The 22263-nt window shown below is 37.3% G+C and overlaps 2 protein-coding genes across 2 annotated transcripts in view; both read right to left on the bottom strand.

Moving 5' to 3' along the window:
- The window catches only part of METTL2A (methyltransferase 2A, tRNA N3-cytidine), a 393599-nt gene that overhangs the window by 313021 nt on the left and 58315 nt on the right, over positions 1 to 22263 (bottom strand). The gene's annotated exons all lie outside the window — the stretch shown is intronic.
- The window catches only part of LOC138152763 (EF-hand calcium-binding domain-containing protein 13-like), a 98045-nt gene continuing 85177 nt past the window's right edge, over positions 9396 to 22263 (bottom strand). Inside the window, exons 28-31 of the mRNA XM_069076850.1 lie at positions 21449 to 21592; positions 16833 to 16901; positions 13929 to 14072; positions 9396 to 9499 (exon numbers count right to left, since the gene is read on the bottom strand). Of these exons, the coding sequence (XP_068932951.1) occupies positions 9396 to 9499; positions 13929 to 14072; positions 16833 to 16901; positions 21449 to 21592 (461 nt within the window). The remainder of the gene's footprint in view (positions 9500 to 13928; positions 14073 to 16832; positions 16902 to 21448; positions 21593 to 22263) is intronic.

Genomic DNA, 22263 nt, shown 5'->3' with positions numbered 1-22263 from the left:
TAAAACATCGACAAAATCCTTTAAATCAATTCCTCTTTGTTCTATAAAAGAGTAAAAACACAATTCAGAGAATAAAATGGCAAAGGAAATCTATAAAATCAAGTCTATCAATAGCAAAGTAAAGTTGGAGGCTGGTGAACTGCTAAGCTTTTATTTCCTTTTGTCTTTTGTATACCCGGCAGTGATAGTCTACTAAAAAGAGCAGTAAATATGAAGTCACTGGACCTGGGTCCAGATGCCTCTTCTGCTATTTCCCAACTGAGTGACCCTGGATAAGTCATTAACCTTTTGGGGCCTTGGCTCCTACATCTGCAAGATGACCTCTGCCCTCCCTCCCTTTAGGCTGTACTTCCAATGATCATCCCTATAATAAAGTCTGTCCATGAAACCAATTTGAGAATCACTTCTTCCTAAACCCTGGATTTTTCCATCTCCACAGAACCATGGACACAGAAACCTGTCAGAGAAGGGATCTGCCGACTGGTCAGAGCCACTATCCACAATTCCCTGGATTTCAGTGGCCTAAGGACTCGATCTGGGAAAGATTAACCAGAATGTTCAGATGCCACTGACATCAAATGAGAACATGAAGTTTGGGGAATCATCTTTTCTAGTTACATGGAGAAGCAGTTCATTCTCCCAGACTCCTTCTGGAGGATGAGGAATACAGAGCCTCAGCAGTCTGAAGGAAGTCTGCTGGGAGTCTTAGAGAGACAGGGAAGGGAGCTTAGCAATTCCAAGAGTCAGAGATGAAAAGAGACAATTCCAGGGGGGGTGCAAAGGGAGAGGTGAGCCTGTGTGACCCAGAGGTAGAAAGTCAAATGTCACACGTGGAGAACAGGAAGTAGCCCAATTTGATAGTCAAGAGCTGGTAAAGGAAAGCAACGTGTAATCAATCAATCAGCCTGGAAAGAAGTTTGGAGCTCAACTGTGAAGGGCTTTAAAAGCCATAGGAGTTTCTATTTCATCCTGGAGGCAAGACAGCCAGTGAAGCTTCTTGAGCGGGGGATTGATACACATAGACCACAAAATGCTGGATTTTGAGTAAGGCAAAACCTGGGTTCAAATCCTGCCTGCAACATTTATTAGCTGTATGATGATGTACAAGTTCATTTAACTCTCTTGACTTTGCTTTCCTCATCTGAAAGGTGAGGATAATTAATATTTGTAGTACATACATCACCTCTTAAGGCTGTGGTGAGGATAAGGAAGCCTGTCACTGTCTTTGCAGCTGCTGCTATCTTCCCTCCATGCTCACCCCTCCTCCCAGGCTACCTTTCTATCTGCTTTGTTTGTGTCATGTATAAATCTGTGGATATAGATGTGGATTCCCTTGTTAGAATGTAAGTTCCTTGAGGTCAGGTACTATTTCACATTTGTTTCTGCATCACCAGCACCTAGTACCTGGCACATAGCAGGCATTTAAAATAAATATTTGCTGATTGTTTGACCAAATAAGATAATGTATCATATAAGGCACTTTGCAAATCTTAAAATTCTAACATAAAGAAAATCTCCTAAGCATGAGAGGAATTTTGGCTATAACACGGGAAATAGCAAATAGATAGCTGTTGTTGAGTTGTTTCAGTCATGTTCAATTCTCTGTGACCCCATCCCGGGTTTTCTTGGCAAAAACACTGGAATGATTCATCATTTCCTTTTCCAGCTCATTTTTACAGATGAGAAACTGAAGTAAACAGGCTTAAAAGTGACTTGCCCAGGGTCACACAGTAAGTGTCTGAGGCTGCATTTGAACTCAGGTCCTCCTAACTCCAGGGCCTATCCGCTGTGCCACTTAGCTATCCCAGATAGATATAGGTACATAAATGTATTCATGTGAGTATATATGAGTGTATATATGTGTTCTCTGAGTGTGTGTATGTGTGTATATGTATGTGTGTGTACACACATACATACTCTCAGTACTCAGATACTCTGAGCAAGTAACTTGGTATACTACTCACCATCAACCTCCACAGATTTCAATGTCTCATTAAGATCATCTTGATGTAGAGGAACCCCCAAAGTCTTCATTGTAGGTGCAAGCTGACTAACATTGATGTTCCCATCAATGATTTTGGCAAAAACATCACAGGCATCTTTTAGTCCTATATGTATGCAATAAATCAAATCACAAAATTAGTAATTTGGTGAGTTCTAGAGAAATATTTAACACATAATAATGAAAACAAATTTGTTTTCTTAAAACTGGTTCTTGAGCCTGGGCACTCAGTGAAGTAAGCTGAAATCTAAGTTCTTCCACATGTCTGGCAACCTAAAAGATATTAATGGTGTAAATGCTAAAGACGCCACAGTTTATTAAACCATCATAAGTAGAGTGCTAACATATGCCCTATTAGGCTGTAAGCACCTTCTGAATTGGGATTGTTCCATTTTTAGCCTCCTAAGCATCTAACATAGGGTCTGGCACAGAGCAGGTCCTTGATAAAAGTTTGCTTGCTTGCTTGAATAATTAATGCACAATTAATGGCTCATGGAACATATGGAAAATTCCTAGAATTTTCTTCCTTGATTATAATAGATTAGCAACAAACATTAGCTTGTTCTCATATAAGAGATTATTAAAATTATTATAGAAATTCCAATAGCCTAGAATTAAGTACATCTTTCCATATGGTTGTCAGCGGCTGAGTTTTCTGTTTTGCTACTTCCCCTGTCCACATCCTGGATCTCCAAACAACGTCCCTTTCTCCAGAGCTTGCTCTGCTTTTGGAATTCATATTAGGATGATAATGATGGGCAAACAGAAGTTTTAACTCATGATGGCCCTTAAGGAATATACTCTCAGACAGTTTTCAATGTGTTGAGGTCTCTGGTTGAACAGGTAAGATTTCAGGTCCTAACAAGGATTCTCAGATACTTTAGGATTATTGTTGAACTGAAACTAACCAGAGCTTACCATAGCCCTTCTTCCTCTCCCAGCTCCTTTTCTCATTGGCCAGGGGAAAGAGAAGTTAAAAATCTTCAGAACAGGAGATGATACAGAAAGGTAATCACAGAGTTTAACAGTGTTCCCCTTGGGCTCTTCCAGGACATGAACTGACCTGAATGCCGACTTCCCTTTGCTGATTCCATTCACATTCCAAACTGCTAATGATAATCCTGAACAATAACCTTATCCATTCTTCAAGTAAAAACTATCTAGCTCATGTCTTGCCTCCTATTTTTTGCTTTTTGGAGGGAGGAAGTCAGGGTAATTGGGGTTAAGTGACTTGCTCAAGGACACATGGCTAGTAAGTGTTAAGTGTCTGAGGCCGGATTTGAACTCAGGTCCTCCTGACTCCAGGGCTGGTGCTCTATTCACTGTGCCACCTAGCCGCTCCCTATGTAAAGATTTTTGAGATCATTCTAATCCACAGAATTCTGAACTCATAGTATTTGTCATCTTTTTTGTTTGGTGGTAATTTATTCATAGTTGTTTTGTAGTGATTTAACACAAATTGACCCTTAACTTTTCTTCCTTAATTCTTATGCCTTGCCTCCCAATCTAAGCTCCCCGAAAGCCAGAATCATGCCTGATACATTACCATAGGGCCAACAGCTATTAGTTAAATATTTTGAACAGTTTGTTTAATCATTTTTCAGTCATTTCCAACTCTTTGTGACTCCATTAGGAGTCTTCTTAGTAAAGGGGCACTGGACTGGTTTGCCATTTCCTTCTCCCACTCATTTTTCAGATGAGGAAACTGAGGCAAACTACATTGTGACTTGCATAGGGTCACATAGCTAGTAAATGCCTGAAGCCAAATTTGAACCCAGGTCTTCCTGATTCCAGGCTTGGTACTCTATTCATTGTACCACATAGTTGCCCCATTGTACACAGTAGATACTTTATGAGAAGCAGTGGGCAAGACTGGATAGAGTGGTGGGCTTAATCCTACCTCTCATACTCACAAGCTATGTGACTAGTAAGTCATTTCAGTTCTTTCTGCTTCACTTTCCTTATCTGTAAAATGGATATTTAAAATACCTGTAGTACCTGCCTCAAAGGATTATTATTAGGTCCAAATGATATAAGTTATAAAAATGGTTTGCAAATTTTAAAGCACTACTCTAAATGTCTGTTATTATCAATATTAAAAATCAGTCGATTGACTAAGCACACAAAATTTTACTTTTGTGTGTGTGTGTGTATACATACATACACACATTCACACAAAATTTTGGGCATTCCTGATTTGCCATTTAAAATCATCTTCCTATTTAATAAAGGAATGAAAGAAGAACTGAGAAAAAAGGTTATTGGAAAGTGACATTTTAAGTGAAATATTATTGGCAGAAGAAAAGGGAGGTTATAAACATATTCCTTTTAAAATTCATACTCACGTTTACACCTCTGAAATTTTTCCATTTCAGCCAGTTTCTCGAAAAAAACCTTTAAATCCACAGCTCCGTCCTCTACAAGAGGGAACAGAATGCCATTTAGATATTTCCAGAGAAAAGACAGTTTACCCTATGAAGTCATCCTACAATAATATACTGAGTAAAGTCAGAGATTAGAAAGTAAACTAGTTTCAGACTAAGAGCTGCCTCATAAAGTAATCTGAGAATCTGATATCAGAGTAAGGACTTTAGGGGAGGATGATCAAATAAATGAAGAAAAATTTCATATAGAGAAGTGTTCATTTGACCTTAACAAAATTGGAGCAGTCATAGGATCATATGAGATGATTGTAAATGTGGTGATGCAAGGGAGTCATATAATCCAACCTTCTTGTTTTACAGATGAAACAGAGAATGATTAAGTGATTTCCTAAGGTCACATAGGTACTAAATTGGCAGAATCAGGATTTGATTCAAGCTCTTTTGATTCCAAAGCCAGGATTCTTTTCACTACTTATTGCCAAAATTTCCTTCTTTAGATAAATGGATTTCTATGACACTTTAAGACAAGGGTTACTTAACCTTCTTCTGTGTCATGAACCCCTTTGGCAGTTTGATCAGAATAATGTTATTAAATAATTGAAGAGAATATTTCATTTTTTTTTTAAAGCAATTGGGGTTAAGTAACTTGCTCAAGGTTACACGGCCAGTTATTTCTGGGTGTGGTGCTGAGTGTCTGAGCCTGGGATTCGATCTCCAGGTCGTCCCAACACTGGAACCGGTGCTCTTACTCGCTGAGCCACCTGGCCGCCCCTGAGAATATTTCATTTAGAAGTTTGTGAAAATAAAGATGTGATATTTTCTCCCATCCAAGTTCAGACCTCCTCACCCTATTCCCATTGGATCCCAGGTTAAGAGCCCTGATTTACTCAGGTTAAGAAAAGGATTCATTTGGGGGCGGCCAGGTGGCTCAGCGAGTAAGAGCACCGGCTCCAGTGTCGGGATGACCTGGATCAAATCTGGGCTCAGATACTCAGCACCACACCCAGAAATAACTGGCCGTGTAACCTTGAGCAAGTTACTTAACCCCAATTGCTTTAAAAAAAAAAAAAAGAAAGAAAAAAAAGAAAAGGATTCATTTTCTACTTCTCTTAACCCAAGTTAAAAATTGGATTCATCCTTCTTTCCTTCCTTCCTCCCTTCCTTCCTTCCTTTCTTTCTATCTTACCATCTATCAACAGAAATAGACACAGAAAATAAAAACATACAGAAAATGAAAAATTTCAATATGTGTATATAGAAAAATTTTCTCTCTGTACATATATATGTATGAAATGAAAATTTTCTATAATTGCATATAGAAAAATTTTCTACAAGTCAAATTTTCTCCAAGGGTATACCCACATATCACTGTTCCCACTATTAAGTATAATTTTTAAAACTGTAACTGAAAACTATGGTAGTTGTGTCTTTTTGTTGCTCTGGAATCTCTTCCTCTTTTTATTAATGATTATGTAAAATATGATTGCTTAATCAGAAAGGTTCTCATTTAGGGGGGGAAGGGACAGGGCAATGGGGAGACTCTGTTAGGCAGCATTTCCCTGAGCAAAATGCTCATAAAATAATAAAATAACTGTATCTTTGATGCTTTTTATAAAGCAAAAACACAAGATGTAGATTGTTTTCTTCAACAATCCACAAGCCTACCACTAGACTATAAGGTCCTTGAAAGTAAAGATAAGGTCTTTTTTCTTTGAATCTTTATAGGCACTGTGCATCACATATGTTAAGTGCTTACTAAATCTTTGTTGAACTAAGTTATATAAATGGAGCATATGGAGAAATCACTTACTTGACCTAGATACCCTATATTAGAACAAAATTTTGTGAGGTTCATAGAATGTCAATATAATAACAGTTCCTCTCCTCCCCTATCCCCAAATCTTAACCTTGTGAAGATTCCAGTCCTGGTTGGAAATTTAGCTGTGACAATGGAAAAAAATGTCTAGCCTCTAATAGGCCACCAAGCTTGCGGTACTCACTATCAGGTTGGACTGATTTCAGAGTTTCCTTCATCTCCTCAGAGGTTAAATCCACTTCCAATGTCTCCAAAGTAGGTGACAAATCATCCTTCTTCACTTTGCCCTCCTTGATACTGCTGACAAATTGACGTGCATTTTCCATTCCTATACATACATAAAAATAAAACTATAAGACTGTGTTGGATCAGATGCAGATAGAGATGTGTGTGTGTGTGTGTGTGTGTGTGTGTGTGTGCAGCTAGGAAGGGCGATAGATAGAGCACTGGGTCTGGCGTGAGGAAAACTTGAGTTCAAATCTAGCCTCAGATACTTACTAGCTGTGTAACCCTAAGTAAGTTACTTAACCTCTGTCTGCCTCAATTTCCTCATCTGTAAAATGAGGATAATTATAGCACCTTGCTCCCAGGATTGTTGTGAGGATGATCAAATGAAATAATATTTATAAAGTGCTAATCAGAGCACCTGGCACATAGTAGGAGCTTAGTATATATATAAATATATATATATGTATGTATGTATGTATGTATATGGGGGGTATATGTGGATGTGTGTGGATGTTTGTATAGATACACACACATATACATATGCATATATATATAATTTCTTGTGGGAGGAAGAAGCATTTATTTTTTGCCATGAGTTCTTAGATTTGGAACCTCACTGAAGTAACCCAAGAACTAAAAGCCCCCATATGTTCCTGCTAGCCATTGTAAAAAATAGTGACTGTGTTTGAGAAAATAACAATTTCCTTCTTTAGGTAAATGGATTCCTATGACACTTTAAGACAGGGGTTACTTAACCTTCTTCTGTGTCATGGACCTTTCTGATAATCTGCTCAGAATAATGTTTTTAAATAATTAAATAACAATTTATAACATTATCATACTATTTCTCACAAAAGGGAAGCCCCCCTGGTATAGTGGACAGCATCATGTGTCTGGGGTCAGAAGAATTGGATGTAATTCCTTGCTTTGCCTATACCACATGAGTGATATAGATCAGTGATTTAATTCCTCTAGGTCTCAGTTTCCTCCACAGTAAAATGAGGGGGTTAGAGCAGGTGACTTCCATTTCCTCCATAGATCTGTGATAGTATGATACTAAAAGGGGAAGTGAAGCCATATTTAAAGTGGAGAAGCTCCCAGAAGTACGTTCCTTCTTGAAAGTGATTGATAATAATACCATCCAATCCAAGGTAGCTAGGTGGCACAGTAGAGTGCCAGCCCTGAGATCAGGAGGACCTGAGCTATGTGACCCTGGGCAAGTCACTTAACCTCTGTCTGCCCCAGTTTCTTCAGCTATAAAATGAGCTGGAGAAGGAAATGGCAAATCACTCCAGTATCTTAGCCAAGAAAACCCTTAAATGGGGTCACAAAGAATTAGACACAATTGAAACTGAACAACAACAAACCATTCAAGAGTCATACTACAGTTGACTAACATTTCTAATTATCCCTTTCTTTAGATTAGATTTCCTAACCATTCTGTGAGGTAGGTACTGAATTTAGCCCCATTTTATAGATGAGAAAATTGGAGTTCCTCAAAGTTGCATGACTTGCCTATGGTCAAACAACTAATAAATTAATGTTAGTGGTAGGATTTGAACTAAAGTCATGCTATCAACAATACTATAGAATAATGGTAGCAAACAAACAGGGCGACTAGGTGACACAGTGAACACTAGCCCTAGAGTCAGGAGAACCAGAGTTCAAATTTGACCTCAAATACTTATTAGCTGTTTGACCCTGGGCAAGTCAATTAACACTAATTACCATTAAAAAAAACAAGCAAAGAAACAAAAAGCCCTGACTATGATAGAAATAACTACAAGCAACTAGACTTTAAGTGATTTGCAGTCCAATAAGGATTGTGTGGTTGCTGAATACCCCCTTTCCCTTTCAGTTCTGAGGGCCTCCAGAGGGTGCTCTCCCCTTGGGGGAAGGGGTGAAGATGAAGGGACATACTGTTATTTCATAGCTGTCCTTTAGAAAGAGCACTTGGGAGTTAGTTATAGATATTTTTAAGATCCTCTTTGAAAGACTGGTTCCAATTATTCTTTGAGGCTTCTGACATATATTAGTAGTATTGCAAGTCTGAACCAAAACACACCTACGCTGCTCCTCCCATAATAGCAAAGAAACTGTGGAGAAGAGGAAAATGTTGGAGGGAGGGAGATATTTTAGGGAGGGCCGAAGAACTTCTGCCAAATAGAAGTTGCCTTGGGTTTAGGGATGGTGACATAGAACACATAAACAGTACATGCCCTTATTTGACTACTTGGAGACTCAGGGTCCACTATTGGCCATCTTTCAAGGCCAAGTTCAAGATCTTCCTTTTCCATGGTCTTCCCAGACCATTTCAACATACAAAGGTTTTTCTCTTCTCTGAACTTACTATATCTCATAATTTTTATTACTTGAGAGATTACTGATGGTAGGTCATAAATTTAGAGCTGAAAGCCATATAGTTCAATTCATTCATTTCACAGATGGGAAAAATGAAATGCTAGGAAATCTGATGACTTGCCCAAGATCACACATGTAGTAAGGTAGGATTTTCAACCTAGACTTGCTGACTCCAGAATCAGTGCTTTGTACCACACTGGCTCCTCACTTAATTTTGGCTATTTTGAAGCTTTTCTTAAGTAACTGTTTAATTTCTGTCTTCATATCCCCAGCAACCAGCAGCGTAGTAGACAATAGACAAATAATATTTGTTAGATGATACATCTTTCTATACCATACAAATAACAAAGTACCTTGTAAATAACATCAATCTAGGACAAAAATTGGTTGTTTGGATATTTGTATAATTGGATAAATGGATAAATTCACCCCTAAGTAGGAAAATATATATAGCAAGAAGTTTTACATTAATAATTTGTCATTTAAGACTATATCTCCAATGTAGGGTTAAAAGGAGACAAATTAACAATACTCACTGGTAATGGAATATTAAATTCATATGTTTTAAAAGTCACACAATACTAATCAATGAAAAAGGAAAGTTTCAAATATTATAACTTTGAATTTTGTACTCACGCTGGATGTCACTAAATGGTTCAGATTTAGCCAAAGTGTCAATAAATTCCTGTAAATTCACTGTTTCATCACCTACAAAATAGGAAAGTAAGTGTGTATATACAGACATACATAACATACGATCATACATACATATATTCTAGCAGAGAAATAAATAAACCCTCAAAAAGATATACAGAAAAATTACAAAATGGGATGTTAGAAAGTTTCTGGTCAGCTTCCAGTCTTTCATTTTCATCTATCTTACGTGTCCTCATTCAAATTTAAAACATCCAGAAACAAACTTGGTTACCACTTCCCTCCCACCTCCTTGGTTTTTTGTATCTTAAATCATTCCATAATCATTTATCATTTGATAATAGTCAATTATATAAGCAGAAACTACAAATTATAGAGTTAAATTGTTTTATTTAATTAAATATATTTGTACTTAGAAACACCAGGGAGATAATCATCATGATGACAATGATAACCAGCATTTATATAACACTTTAACAGTCACAAAAGCACTTTAAATATTGTCTCATTTGATCCTCCTAACAACCCTATTATGAGGTGTTATTATTATCTCCATTTTACATATGGGGAAACTGAGGCAGATAGCAGTTAAAGTGAATTGCCCAGGGTCACAAAGCAATAATTGTCTGAAGCAGGATTCACACTCATGTCTTCTGACCCCACGCCTAGTACTCTCCCCACTGCATCATCTAGCTGCTCTAATGTCACAAAATTAAGAGTAAGGTTCTGTCTAATACAGTTCTAGACTTCCCTTTGCAATAAAAACAACTACATTTATATGACTGATGAACACGATGAATATTTCACACAGAAAAAGTGTTATTCTGATCTTGATATAAGTTGCAGAGAAAGTACTGGCTTGGATATATAGAATGTCTTTTTTAAGGCTGACCTCAGTTGAATACTCACCTATTGTCACACTAATACAGGATCCTAGGCACAAAAAGAATCTCCATATAAGGGGCATGGAAGCAAGACAATAATAGGGAAGAGGGAAGAATGATGAAGGTCGGGGTTCTTCCAGGCTAACTGAAGGCAGGAATAGTTAGAGTAAGATGATGACACATAAAGAAAATAATGTACATCAAAACATAGCAAGCTGCTTCTGAGAGAACTGCAGAGTTTCCTGTTATGCCTACCCTCTCATTCTAGTCTCATCCTAGACTCATTCTTGAGCCCTCATTGTTTTTCTTAATTTGAAAAGTTATTTTTTTCAATTAACAAGCATTTATTCTCTAGCCCCCACCTCTCCCACTGGAAAAAAGAAAAAGAAAACTCATAAAAAAATTCTTGTAAATATAATTAAACAAAACAAATTACCACATTGGTTATATCTAAAAATGTATTTATCATTCAGCATTTTGAGTCATCACCTCCCTGTCAGGATATGGGTAGCACATCCCATCATTAGTCCTCTGGAATCATGGTTGATTGTTGCACTGATCAGAGTTCTTAACTTTTCAAATTTGTTTGTCTTTACAATGTTATTATTGTGTAAATTGTTTTCTAGGTTTTGCTTACTTCACTCTAAAATCCATACAAATCTTCCCAGCTTTCTCTGAATTTGTGCCTTTCACTGTTTTAAAAATTAGTTCCAGCTAGCTATTTGTTAATTTTTGGTTTAATTGATAAGTTTTTTAATATTATATACATTTACAGATTACTCCTCCCACATTATTAAAGATCTCTTCTAACAAAACAATGAAGCAAAACTAATACTACAGTGACCTCATCTGAAAGTGAAAGTACTATTTTACATCTGTAGAACCCTCTTCTATTTAAAAAATTAACATAAATCTATTTTTCCTTTTTACCCCCTTGAAAAAATAAAATAAAAAAGCAGATTTCTTGTTATAGATATATATAGTCAAATGAAATAAATTTCTCCAGTGACTGTATCCAAATCTCTCTCTCTCTCTCCTCTCTCTCTCTCTCTCTCTCTCTCTCTCTCTCTCTCTCTCTCTCTCTCTCTCTCTCTATTTCTGTAACCTAAATCCATCATCTCTCCTTAATGGAGAGTTGTGTCATCATTATTGGTCCTCTGGAATTATGAATTGTTATTACATTCATCAAAATTCTTATAGCTTTCAAAGGTTTATGTTTTCACAGTACAGTTGTCAGAGTAAAAGTTGTTCTGCTTCTGATTATATCATTCTTCATCAGTTTATAAAAGTTCTTAAAATATTTGTTTTTATAATATTAATTAATTAATGATGTATAGATTGTTCTGGTTCTGCTCACTTCACCCTCCATCGGTTCACAGAAGTCTTCCTATGCCATTTTGAAATCATCCATTTACTTATTCTTACAATATAACAGTGTTGTAAGAAATTCATATACTATAACTTATTCAGCTATTCCTCAATTGATGGGAATACCTTTAGTTTCTAGTTTTTGCCACCACAAAAAGAGTTGCTGTAATTTTTTACATAAAAGATATTTTTCCTTTCTTTGATCTCTTTTGGGCATAGGTCTAACAGTGGTATTGCTGGGTCAAAAGGCATATATTAGTCACTTTTTGCATATAATTTCAAATTGCTTTCTAAAATAGTTATGCCAATTCATGGGTCTACTAACAGTGTAAAATATGCCTATTTTTCCAAAGCTTCACCAACATTTATCATTTTCTTTTTCGTCATCTTTGACAATATGAGGGTCATGAAGTAGAACCTCAGAGTTGCTTTAATTTGCATTTTTCTAGCTATTACTGATTTTGGAGGCTTTAAAAAATATGGTTGTCAATAGCTTGTATTTCTTCAAAAACTACTGGTTAATATACTCGGATCATTTATCAATAGGGGAAAGGCTCTTATTCTTATATATTTGAATCAGTTCCTTAGGTTGAAAGACAATTTCTTCCCTTGTTCTTCTAATTTGTTTACGCGGTGCCTTTTTTTTTAAATTTAAGTCATGTATCCATTTGGAACTAATCATGGTATATGATATGAGGCATTGATCTCTTTTGAGTATATGTCTAACAGTGGTATTGCTGGGTCAAAGACATATACTATTTAGTCACTTTTTGCATATAATTCCTGTCAGTTTTCTTTTCAATTTCCTCATCAGTTTTTGTTGAATAGCAAGTCCTAATTCCAGGGGCTGGAATCTTTGGTTTTATCAAACACTAGACTACTACATTTGTTTGCTTTTTTATGTTCTATACCTAATTTGTCTCACTGACCCGCCTATTTTTTAACTAGTACCAGACCATGTTGATGATTATTTCTTTGTACCGTGGTTTAAAAGTCTTGATTTTTTTAGGCTTCTTTCCTTCCTACTTTCCTCCCACTCCATAATTTCCCTTGAGATTCTTGATCTATTGTTTCTCTGGATGATTTTTTTCTAGCTCTATAAAGTAATTCTTGGTAGTTTGTGAAGCATGTCACTGAAAATAAATTAATTTATGTAGTATTGTTATTGTCATTACATTGGCCAGCCTACCTGGGAGAATTAATAAATCTCCAATTATTTAGGTCTATTTTTATTTCTATAAAAAGCATTTTGTACTTGTATTCATAAAGTTCCTGAGTGTATGTGTGTTGGTAGGTAGATTCCTGAGTATTTTATATATTCTATAGTTATTTTAAATAAAATTTCTCTGTTTCTTCTTGCTGGTTTTTATTAATTATATATAGAAAAGCTGATGATGACTATTTCTGAAGACCACCTTCAGTCTGCTCCCAATATAATCCTGGGTAAAAGTGCTAGATTTAGAGTCAGAAACATCTAAGTTCATACCTTGCTTTGGTAACTTACTTAACCATGTGACTCTAGATAAGACACTGAACCTCTCTTTACCCTAGGTTCCCCAATTATAAAATGGGGGTTGTAACAGTCCCTACTTTCCATAGGGTTCTTGTGGAGATCAAAAGAGATAACATATAGATAGCACTCTGCCAACTTTAAAAAGCTATACAATTGGTTACTGTTATTTCCTTCCAGAAGAAGAAATCTGTCCTTCTCGAAAGTTAGGCCACTGCTTCCACTGTCAAAGGTAGCTCAGCCAACAGAGCTGTGGGTTCAGATCTAGCCTCAGACACTAAGACACTAGCTGTGTAACTGAGCAAGTAAATAACTATTGTCTGCCTCAGTTTTTTTTTGAGGGGCAATTGGGGTTAAGTGACTTGCCCAAGGTCACAGGGCTAGTAAGTGTTAAGTGTCTAAGGCCAGATTTGAACTTAGGTCCTCCTGACTCCAGGGCCAGTGTTCTATTCACTGTGCCACCTAGCCAGCCCCTGCCTCAGTTTCTTCAACTGTAAAGGGGGGATAATAAAAGCACCTACCCTCTTAGGGTTCTCGTGAGGATCAAGTGAAATAATATTTGCAAAGTGTTTAGCATGCTGACAGACGCCTATAGTAGGTGCTATATAAATGCTTATTCCCTTTCCCTCCCCCTTTTCTATTGGAGAGGTACATACCTTTGCCAGTGGAGAGAAACAGCATAGTCTGAGCAAATAAACCAGTTGAAAGCTAAAGTACTCACCATCAGGTGTTACCGTTTTCAGTGTTTCTTTAATATGGTCATCAGCTACCTTAACTCCCAAGTGCTGCAGGGTAGGCATCAGGTCATCAACTTTTACCTTCCCATCAACAATGTTTGTGACAACATTACATGCATCTTCTATTCCTGCATGTGCATATGCCAACCAAAAGAACAAAACCATTAAGTTGCCAAATCTAAAGAAATGTACTCTAACCTGATTTGGGTTTTTGGAAGGAGGATGTGTTCATTTTCTAAAGTGGGGTTCTTAAGGTTTTGGCTACATTGAACTGACCTGAGAACCATTTACTTCTCTTTGGCACCATAAAAAGAAAAGAATCACAGAATTTGAGGAGCTCAACGAGGTGATATTTGACTGTTATCATAAGCTAAAAACAAACTTCATGAAGAAAAAAGATGGACGTGTCATGTTTGATGTGTGGAACTCCTTTTCCTGGACAGTAATAGATTAGTAGTAAATACCTGCTTACAACGGAAATACTATAAACAGATACCTGGTGAAAAATTGCCATAAGCTGTCTGATTGAACATGGCTTATGACTCATGGTTGACTTTTGGACTTCTTCCATTTTTTCACCGCCTACCTACATTTGAACCTCAAAGCTTCTTTGGTTTTTCCAGAGGCTACCCTGTTCCAAGGATCCAAATCAGTAACACAAAGGACAAAGGGAGAGGAATTAGAGCTATAGCTGATCTCTACAGATCATCTTTGGGTTAGTTAGCCCAAGTTTTGAGGGCAACAGTGGAAGAGGTTAATTCCAGGTTCTCCAGAAACTTCTGAAGTACTTTAGAAGCAATTTAAGTCTAAATTAGATCATCTTTCTTCCTGTCTCATTCCTCTGTTCCCTGCTCTCATTTCTAAAGTGGTTAAGAATGTCCAAGGAAAGGAAAGAGTCTGGGTGAAAGGATTTCATAGACTGGTTGAGAAGAGGATATCTGAAATCAAAATTTTTGGACCAATGCTTCTGATATAGCCCCAATGGCCTCTGGACAAGGGAAGAAGTGCATCAAACCAGGCTGCCGATGTGACTAAGAGGGCTTTAAGCTGGAGGGAGGGAGAAAAGTGTCCATATATAGCCCCCAAGTGATACTAACACAGAGTAACAGGCATGACCTAGGAAGAACATCAGTTCTAGAGACAATAAAAATAAAACCCCTGTGTCTCCAAGGTTTATACACAAATGTAGGAAGGCACATTCAATGTCATTCAATTCAATGAGACTTGGCAGGCTGTGATTCATAGGTAGAATCTGAAAAGAAGATACCTTTTGTGAAAAAGAGATTCAATATAAAGGCTGATGGAGCAGCACTGTATATGCAAAACACCTACTTAGCAAATCCATAAATTGGGGGGGGGCGATATTTTGGTGGAGAACAACTGGGTGAGGATCAATTGTGGGAGGAAAAGAAGCAATAGAGACCACCCAACCAAATGGAGGGAGAGGATGAGGAGGTCAGTGAATGGACCATAATTCTGCTATGTAGAGGCAGGCTGTAGAAGTAGGTACTAGTCCTATAGATTATTACACTCAATTTAGAGAAAACAAAAAGGTGAGAAGATACATTTAGAAAATATATGAAGATACATTTTAGGATTTCTTTCACTTCTAAAACTATAACAGTGAAGACATTCTGAGTTTTACCTCACCAGTAATTTTATCTCTTAAAAGATAGAAATGTGAGGGGAAGATGGGATACTTGAGGAGATATCAACCTATTAAAGTTTTTAACTGTGAGGAGGTTGAGATGGATGGAGAGGAGAACTGTGATCTACATAGAACACAATGAGGAAGAAATAAGGACATCTTATCTCCTGGTAGATAATAACTACCAACATTGGAATATAGTGATATAAAGAAATGGAGGGAACCTCAAAAATGAAAAGACTTCACTGAATGATAGTGATTGAGGGAAGGTCTGGAGAGACACAGAGAGAAAGACACACAGAGAGACAAAGAAAGATGGGGAAAAACAGGTAATAAGTGTCTGAGGTTAGACTTGAACTCAAGAAGATGAGTCTTCCTGATCCTTGAGACACAGAGAGAGACAGAGACATACACTGACAGAGACAGAGATAAAGAGAGACAGATAATTTATTAAATGCTTACTATGTTCCAAACACTGTTTAAATTGATGGAGATAGAAAAACAAGCCCACAAAAAACTTGCCCTATCCTCAAGAAGCTTATATTTACATAGTGTAAAACAATGCATTAAGGGGAACTGGAAAGCTGAGGACAGAGAAGAGTATGCTAAGTGGGAACAGGTTGCTGGTGAGGAGGTGAAGAACTCTAGTTGAGCTGAGCTGAAAGTGAAGTAAGCAAGGCTGGGGTCCTTCATTAAATGGTGGTCCAGGCTAGGCTGCCATAAATTAAGAGAACAGACGCTTAGGACTGAGGTTTCTTCAAGGTGGGAAGGCTGCTGGTGTGAAAGTGAACTATTAACCATTTATTCCCTTGTAATTTTCCTTGTACAACTATTTTGCAAAGATAATCTTGTAATTTTACTTAGCTATTCTCTATAAACCTTCACACTTTGCCTCCTCATTTATATTATAAGGTTTTTTTTTCAGGTTAGTGAGCATGTCTGATACATTTTTGTATCACCCACAGGAACTATGGAATACAAAGTAGGTAACTGTTAAGTATTGGATGAATAATTAAGTGGACAAAACTTCACCCAAAAATAGAGAAATTCAGAGCAAGAGGGTTGGCATTCCTAGTTTACCAAGTTAATATCAGATTGCAATTTAATAAAGGAGTGAAAAGATGGGGATTGAGGAGATCCTATAAAAATCACATATGTCTAGATTTTTAAAGTCACAAAATAGGTCTCCACACAGGAAAAGGAAACTTTCAATCATACTAATTTTGAAGTTAGTACTTACGTTTGCATTCAGGAAATTGTTCAACAGTAGCTAATTTATCAACAAAGGTCTTCAAATTCACTAGTCCATCTAGTACAAAAGGGAAGGGGAAGTAAAGTGGGAGAGTGGCAGTTATATGACAAATATAAAAGACTATGCACTACTTGAGGTATTTTTTGTTTATTTTGATTTTTGTGTTCCCAGTCCCGTGAGGCTGTTAAAATGCTTGTTGTATTGAACTGAACTTCCAAGCCTCTTCCTCTTCACTTTGTAGTGAGGTAGACCAGGTCCAAACTAAAAGCCATTGCATAAATTAGAGAATTATTTCATTCTACCCCTTTAGTTTGTCATTTTAAAGACTTATTTTTATAATTATTTACAATTCTGTAACAGTGAAGTCCAAAAGCAGGTGGAAACTATATACCAAATTATCCTATTTTTGAAAAGTATAAACATTCAGGGGTGGCTAGGTGGCGCAATGAGTAAAGTGCTGGCCTTGCAGTCAGGAGGACCAGTGTTAGGTATAGGCCTCAGAGACTTAACACCCCCCCCCCCCCCCACACACACACACATACACAAACTAGCCATGTAACCTTGGGCAAGTTACTTAACCCCAATTGCCCTCCAAAAGGCAAAAAAAAAAGTATAAACATTCACCAAGAAAAGCCAAAAGATTAGCTTAACTCAAAATGTAAAGCACTGAATTCCTGTCAAAGATAGTTAGAAGAAAGCAAGCACATTTACAGGACCAAAATTAAGTGAGAGAAAATTTCATGGAGAAATACATATGTAACATCAACTTCAACCAAAAAATTTCTCTTCATGAGTAGCAGACTCCAACACTGCCTTTCTTTATTATTTCTTTATAAGTTAAAGAGATTCCTAATGCCAAGTGACCCTTTATTTAAGGGGACAACCATCAAAAGTGCTACAATCACACTCATTTACCCATAACAACCTGTTTTCTATTGATTAAAGCACATCAAATAAGACCTGTATTGATCAGTTTATTACCAGTTATTAGCTGAATATAATTAAAACAACTAAACCCTTCTTTCAAAAAATTGTAAATAATCCACTGTTTCAACAGCCTTCTTATTACAAGTAGCACTCACATGGAAGTCAGAAGAAGCAATACAAGAACATTCTCAAAGTGTCTCTGAAGAACTTTGGAATCAATTGTGTGATATGGGAGACACTGGCACAGGACCACCCAGCATGGCAGGCCCCATCAAAGAATGTGCTATACTCTATGAGTAAAGCAGAATTTCAGTAGCTCAAAAATCATGAGATGTGCAAATTTAGAGTCATTTCCACTCCAGATGTTCAAATGGATTATTTGTGCCCAGCCTGTAGTAGAGCCTTCTGAGCTCATATTCGTCTGATAAGCCACAGTTGGACACACTGTACCTTGACTCCAAAACAGTGATGTCATTTTGGTCTTTGAGAATGGACAACAAGCAACCACCAACTATTAGAATGTTAGCAAGATGTTAGAGGGCACAAAAAGAGATCCTTCCCAATTTTTTTAATGCTTTGTGGGGAGCTGAAATAGCATTAATTTCAATAAATGAAAGTTTTGATGCTAAAAGAGTAAAAAGAATTACAATGTGTATGTAAGAATTAAAAAGTACTTTAACCTATATTATTTCATTTGATATGCTCTACATGGCTCAGAGTTCTTTATGTTTCAAAGGCAAGTCATATGTGTTATAGTAAAGGCTCAAGGTATTATGTGGACAATAACATATACAGAGCACAATTTTTAAATCCCAGAGCAGAAAAAGTAAACTTTTAAAACCTCTCATAGAATTTGCATTGGCCTTCCACTCCTCTCCACAAGGATTATTATTCCAAAGAAAAGAAAAAATAGGGAACATTGGCAATGAGGTATTAACATATATGTGATTATTCTTTTGTAAGGGGTGACCACCTTTCTCTGACAGAATTAAAGAGAGCAACTTCAATTGACCAAGAAAAATTGGACATGCTTTTAAGGCCTTTAAATAGCTATGTCCTGGGGGGAAAAAATGGCAGTTCAGTAGAGAACATACCAATAGCTGTTTATAAAGGATATCACCACTTTTCCCTGCAAAGAAGGAGGAGGTGATTTATCTCTCTTCTCTTCCCATCCCCACTGGCCATGTAGCTTTAAAAGGAGGTTACTTGAGACATTGAGTCAGGGGTGGGGGGGAAGGAGGAAAGAAGCAGAGACATACACTCCAGACAGATATGGATATACAAATACCATTAAAAAGTACTATATACCATATTCTATAGTTCAAACTTTTACTGCTTCAGATAGGTTTTCCTTCCAGTCTTAATTACTGAAATTTTACTGCCTATCAACTGGTACAAAGATAATCACCAAATATTCAATGGGTTTCAAAACCTGCTGGTTTATTTTTCCCTTTCCATAGAGGTGTGGCTCCTCTGGGTTCATATTTGCATTCTAATAGAAGTGGACAGAAAATTTGCCCATCTCACACCAAGGTTAGTTCTAAAGACTTTGGGAGTCATACCTTCAGCTTATAAGAAACCAAATACAACCCCAAGATATTTGCAATCACCCTGGGAGAGTTTCTTCAGAAACTGTGCAGAAGACATTCCCCCTTCACTAGCTGCAATAGGCTGATAAATTAGTCCTTCCTGGGTATATGAAGCCTCCAGAGGGAAGTCCTAAGCCTATCTGATTCTCAAATTTCTTGTGGAAAGACTTGTTACATGTTAATTGAGAGCATTTGTCACTTTACTATCATTTTTAAACTACTGGGCAATCCAACATGGATCTCAAGGCCCAGGAAAATTTGGGAAGAACCTCAAAACAAAGAAAATATGTCAGTTTGGATTTCTATGGTAAGTCCTTTCTATAGGTTGACTTTAACTCTTTTATTTATTCCTTCCCAAAATTCATGTAAATCATTATGTAAATCATCATGTAAATCATAACTAAAGGCAACCATACAAAATCATTCCTTTCATGGAAGTATCACATGGAAGAGGAGGAGAATGTTTAGCTTGGAGAAAAGACTGAAGAATTATAGGATAGTAGATTAAGAGATGATTTTATAAATGAGGGAACCAAGGAACAAAGAGACTAGTAATTCTCTGAGGCAAAATTTGAATTCATGTCTTCCTAACTATATGCTAGATACCTTCAGGTATCCAAAGGGCTGCTATATTGATGAGGGATTAGGCTTGTTCTGTTTGGCCTCAGAAAACAGAACTAGAAATAATAAGTGGAAATGATGAATACAGAATCTGGCTTTACATAGGGAATTGTCTCAAAGTAGATAGCTGTTTCAGAAGGTGATGAGTTCCCCATCATGGTCAGTCTTTAAACAGAGTCTAGAGGAACCTTGACGTAAAGAATCTTCTTACAAAGCTAAAGGTTAGACCAGATCTCTAAGAACCTTGCATACTTGAGACTGTAGAAGTCTATTAACCACTTGACAGTAGGCTAGAATATATTCTCAACTGGTACACCAACCCAGAAGAAACATGGTAATATAAAAAGGGACCCTGCAAACAGAGTGTGATGCAGAGCCAATGCTAGGGAAGGCTGGGAAGACAAAGACTGAAGGAGAAGACACTTTCATCTTGCAGAAGGTGGGGGGGGACTAGGAGTGTGTCATGGTCACATATGCTGTCAGACTAAATCACACTAAATCAGACTAAAGCAAACTGACTTAGAACCTAGCTTTGGGAAATGGAAAGTTCAAATCAGGGAGGGGGAGAGAGGCAGGTCCAGAAATGGCTGTGATCTAAAAACAAAATCTAGCAATACAACTTGAAAAGAAGAATGAAGGGGGCAAAACTCCCACATGTCAACAAAAAAACAGACAATGGGTACACTGGGTGTCATTTCATACTGTCACTGCATTAGGATACAAGGAGCTGCTACTAAGAGAATTACGGAATTCCTAATCACTGTCATTACTTCTCCTTCCCCAATTCTAATTGATACTGCTTACTCTCCCTATTCTCTTTTCCCAAAAAGAGTCGGTTCCCACTCCTATCTAGGAAAAGAAACATTTCTTCCCCCACTACTCTAAAATGTAGAGTGATTTTCAAACTAACAGCCTTTTGTGCCCAACCCACCTGCCCCAACAGAAATGACTGAAATTTTAGCTTTCCCACTAGAAAGAACATAAATCTTACAGAATATAATTAAACCCCTTGGTAAATAGCTGAAAGAGCAGCTAAATAGCACAGTGGATAGAGTGCCAGCTCTGTACTCAGGAGGACCTGAGTTCAAATTTGGCCTCAAACACTTATTAGCTGTGTCACCCTGGGCAAGTCACTTATCCCCATTTGCCTCAGTTTCCTCATCTGCAACATTAGCTGGAAAAGGAAATGGCAAACCACTCCAGTATCTTTGTCAAGAAAACCTCAAATAGGGGTGGCCAGGTAGCACAGCAAGTAAGATCACCGGCCCCAGTGTTGGGATGACCTGGGGATCGAATCAGGGCTCAGACACTTAGTACCCACCCAGAAACACGTGGCCGTGTAACCTTGAGCAACTTACTTAACCCCAATTGCTTAAAAAAAAGAAAAAGAAAACCTCAGACGGGGTCATGAAGAATCGGACATGACTGAAAAATGACTAAACAAAAACAAATAGATGAAATGCTTACCATCAGCTCCAACAGTTTTCAATGTTTCTTGAAGGTCTTGTTTAGTTAACTTGACACCTAAACTCTCCAGGGTAGGAGATATATCAGTGATCTTGACTTTCCCCTCAGAAAACTTGGTGACAGCTTTTAATGCTTTTTCTGCTTCTATAATATGAACAAATCAAAGTACAAAATTATTACTGAGTTTAAAGAACTCCAGAAGAGGAACTTAACATACTAATTTTCAGGAGCAATGGTTTTTGAGTGGCTTGTTTTTCATTCTGATTTCATTAGTGTAAAGAACCCCTAGAAGAAATCTCCCTTTACTAATGCAGATAGATCAGTAATTGCTCTGCAAGCAATAACCTGAGAGTTTCCAGGTACCACTAGGAGGTTAGGTGACTTTTGACTTTCTTAGGGTCATACAGCCACCACTATTTGTCAGAGGTGGGATCTGAACCTAGATCTCCATGATTCTGAAGCTACCTCTTTATGCACTATGCTACACTGCCTTGACTTTTGGGCCTTGTTAAAATAACCCAAGAACACAGGTTCTCTTTTGTCCCTACTTTTAGATCCTTCCTTTGCCACCATCATCACTCAGCAACATCTCTTTGGAAGGCCACTCCATTGATCTCTATCACTTGGTCTAAATATTTACCACAGTCATCTAACAGCCTCTAGGTTAGTGGTGTCAAACTCAGAAACTGGGGCCCACTAAATTGTTCATAAGGATTCTTGACTTAGGAAACCACATATTTTAATTATCTATGTTTTACTATATTTTTATTTATTTTGTTAAATATTTCTCAATCACATTTTATTCTGGTCCAGGC

Source organism: Petaurus breviceps, unplaced genomic scaffold, assembly GCF_028583685.1.
Source record: "Petaurus breviceps papuanus isolate PSGF00001 unplaced genomic scaffold, PetGlider_PUasm1.0 90925, whole genome shotgun sequence".
NCBI lineage: Eukaryota > Metazoa > Chordata > Mammalia > Diprotodontia > Petauridae > Petaurus > Petaurus breviceps.
This window is presented reverse-complemented; position numbering and strand designations above follow the sequence as displayed.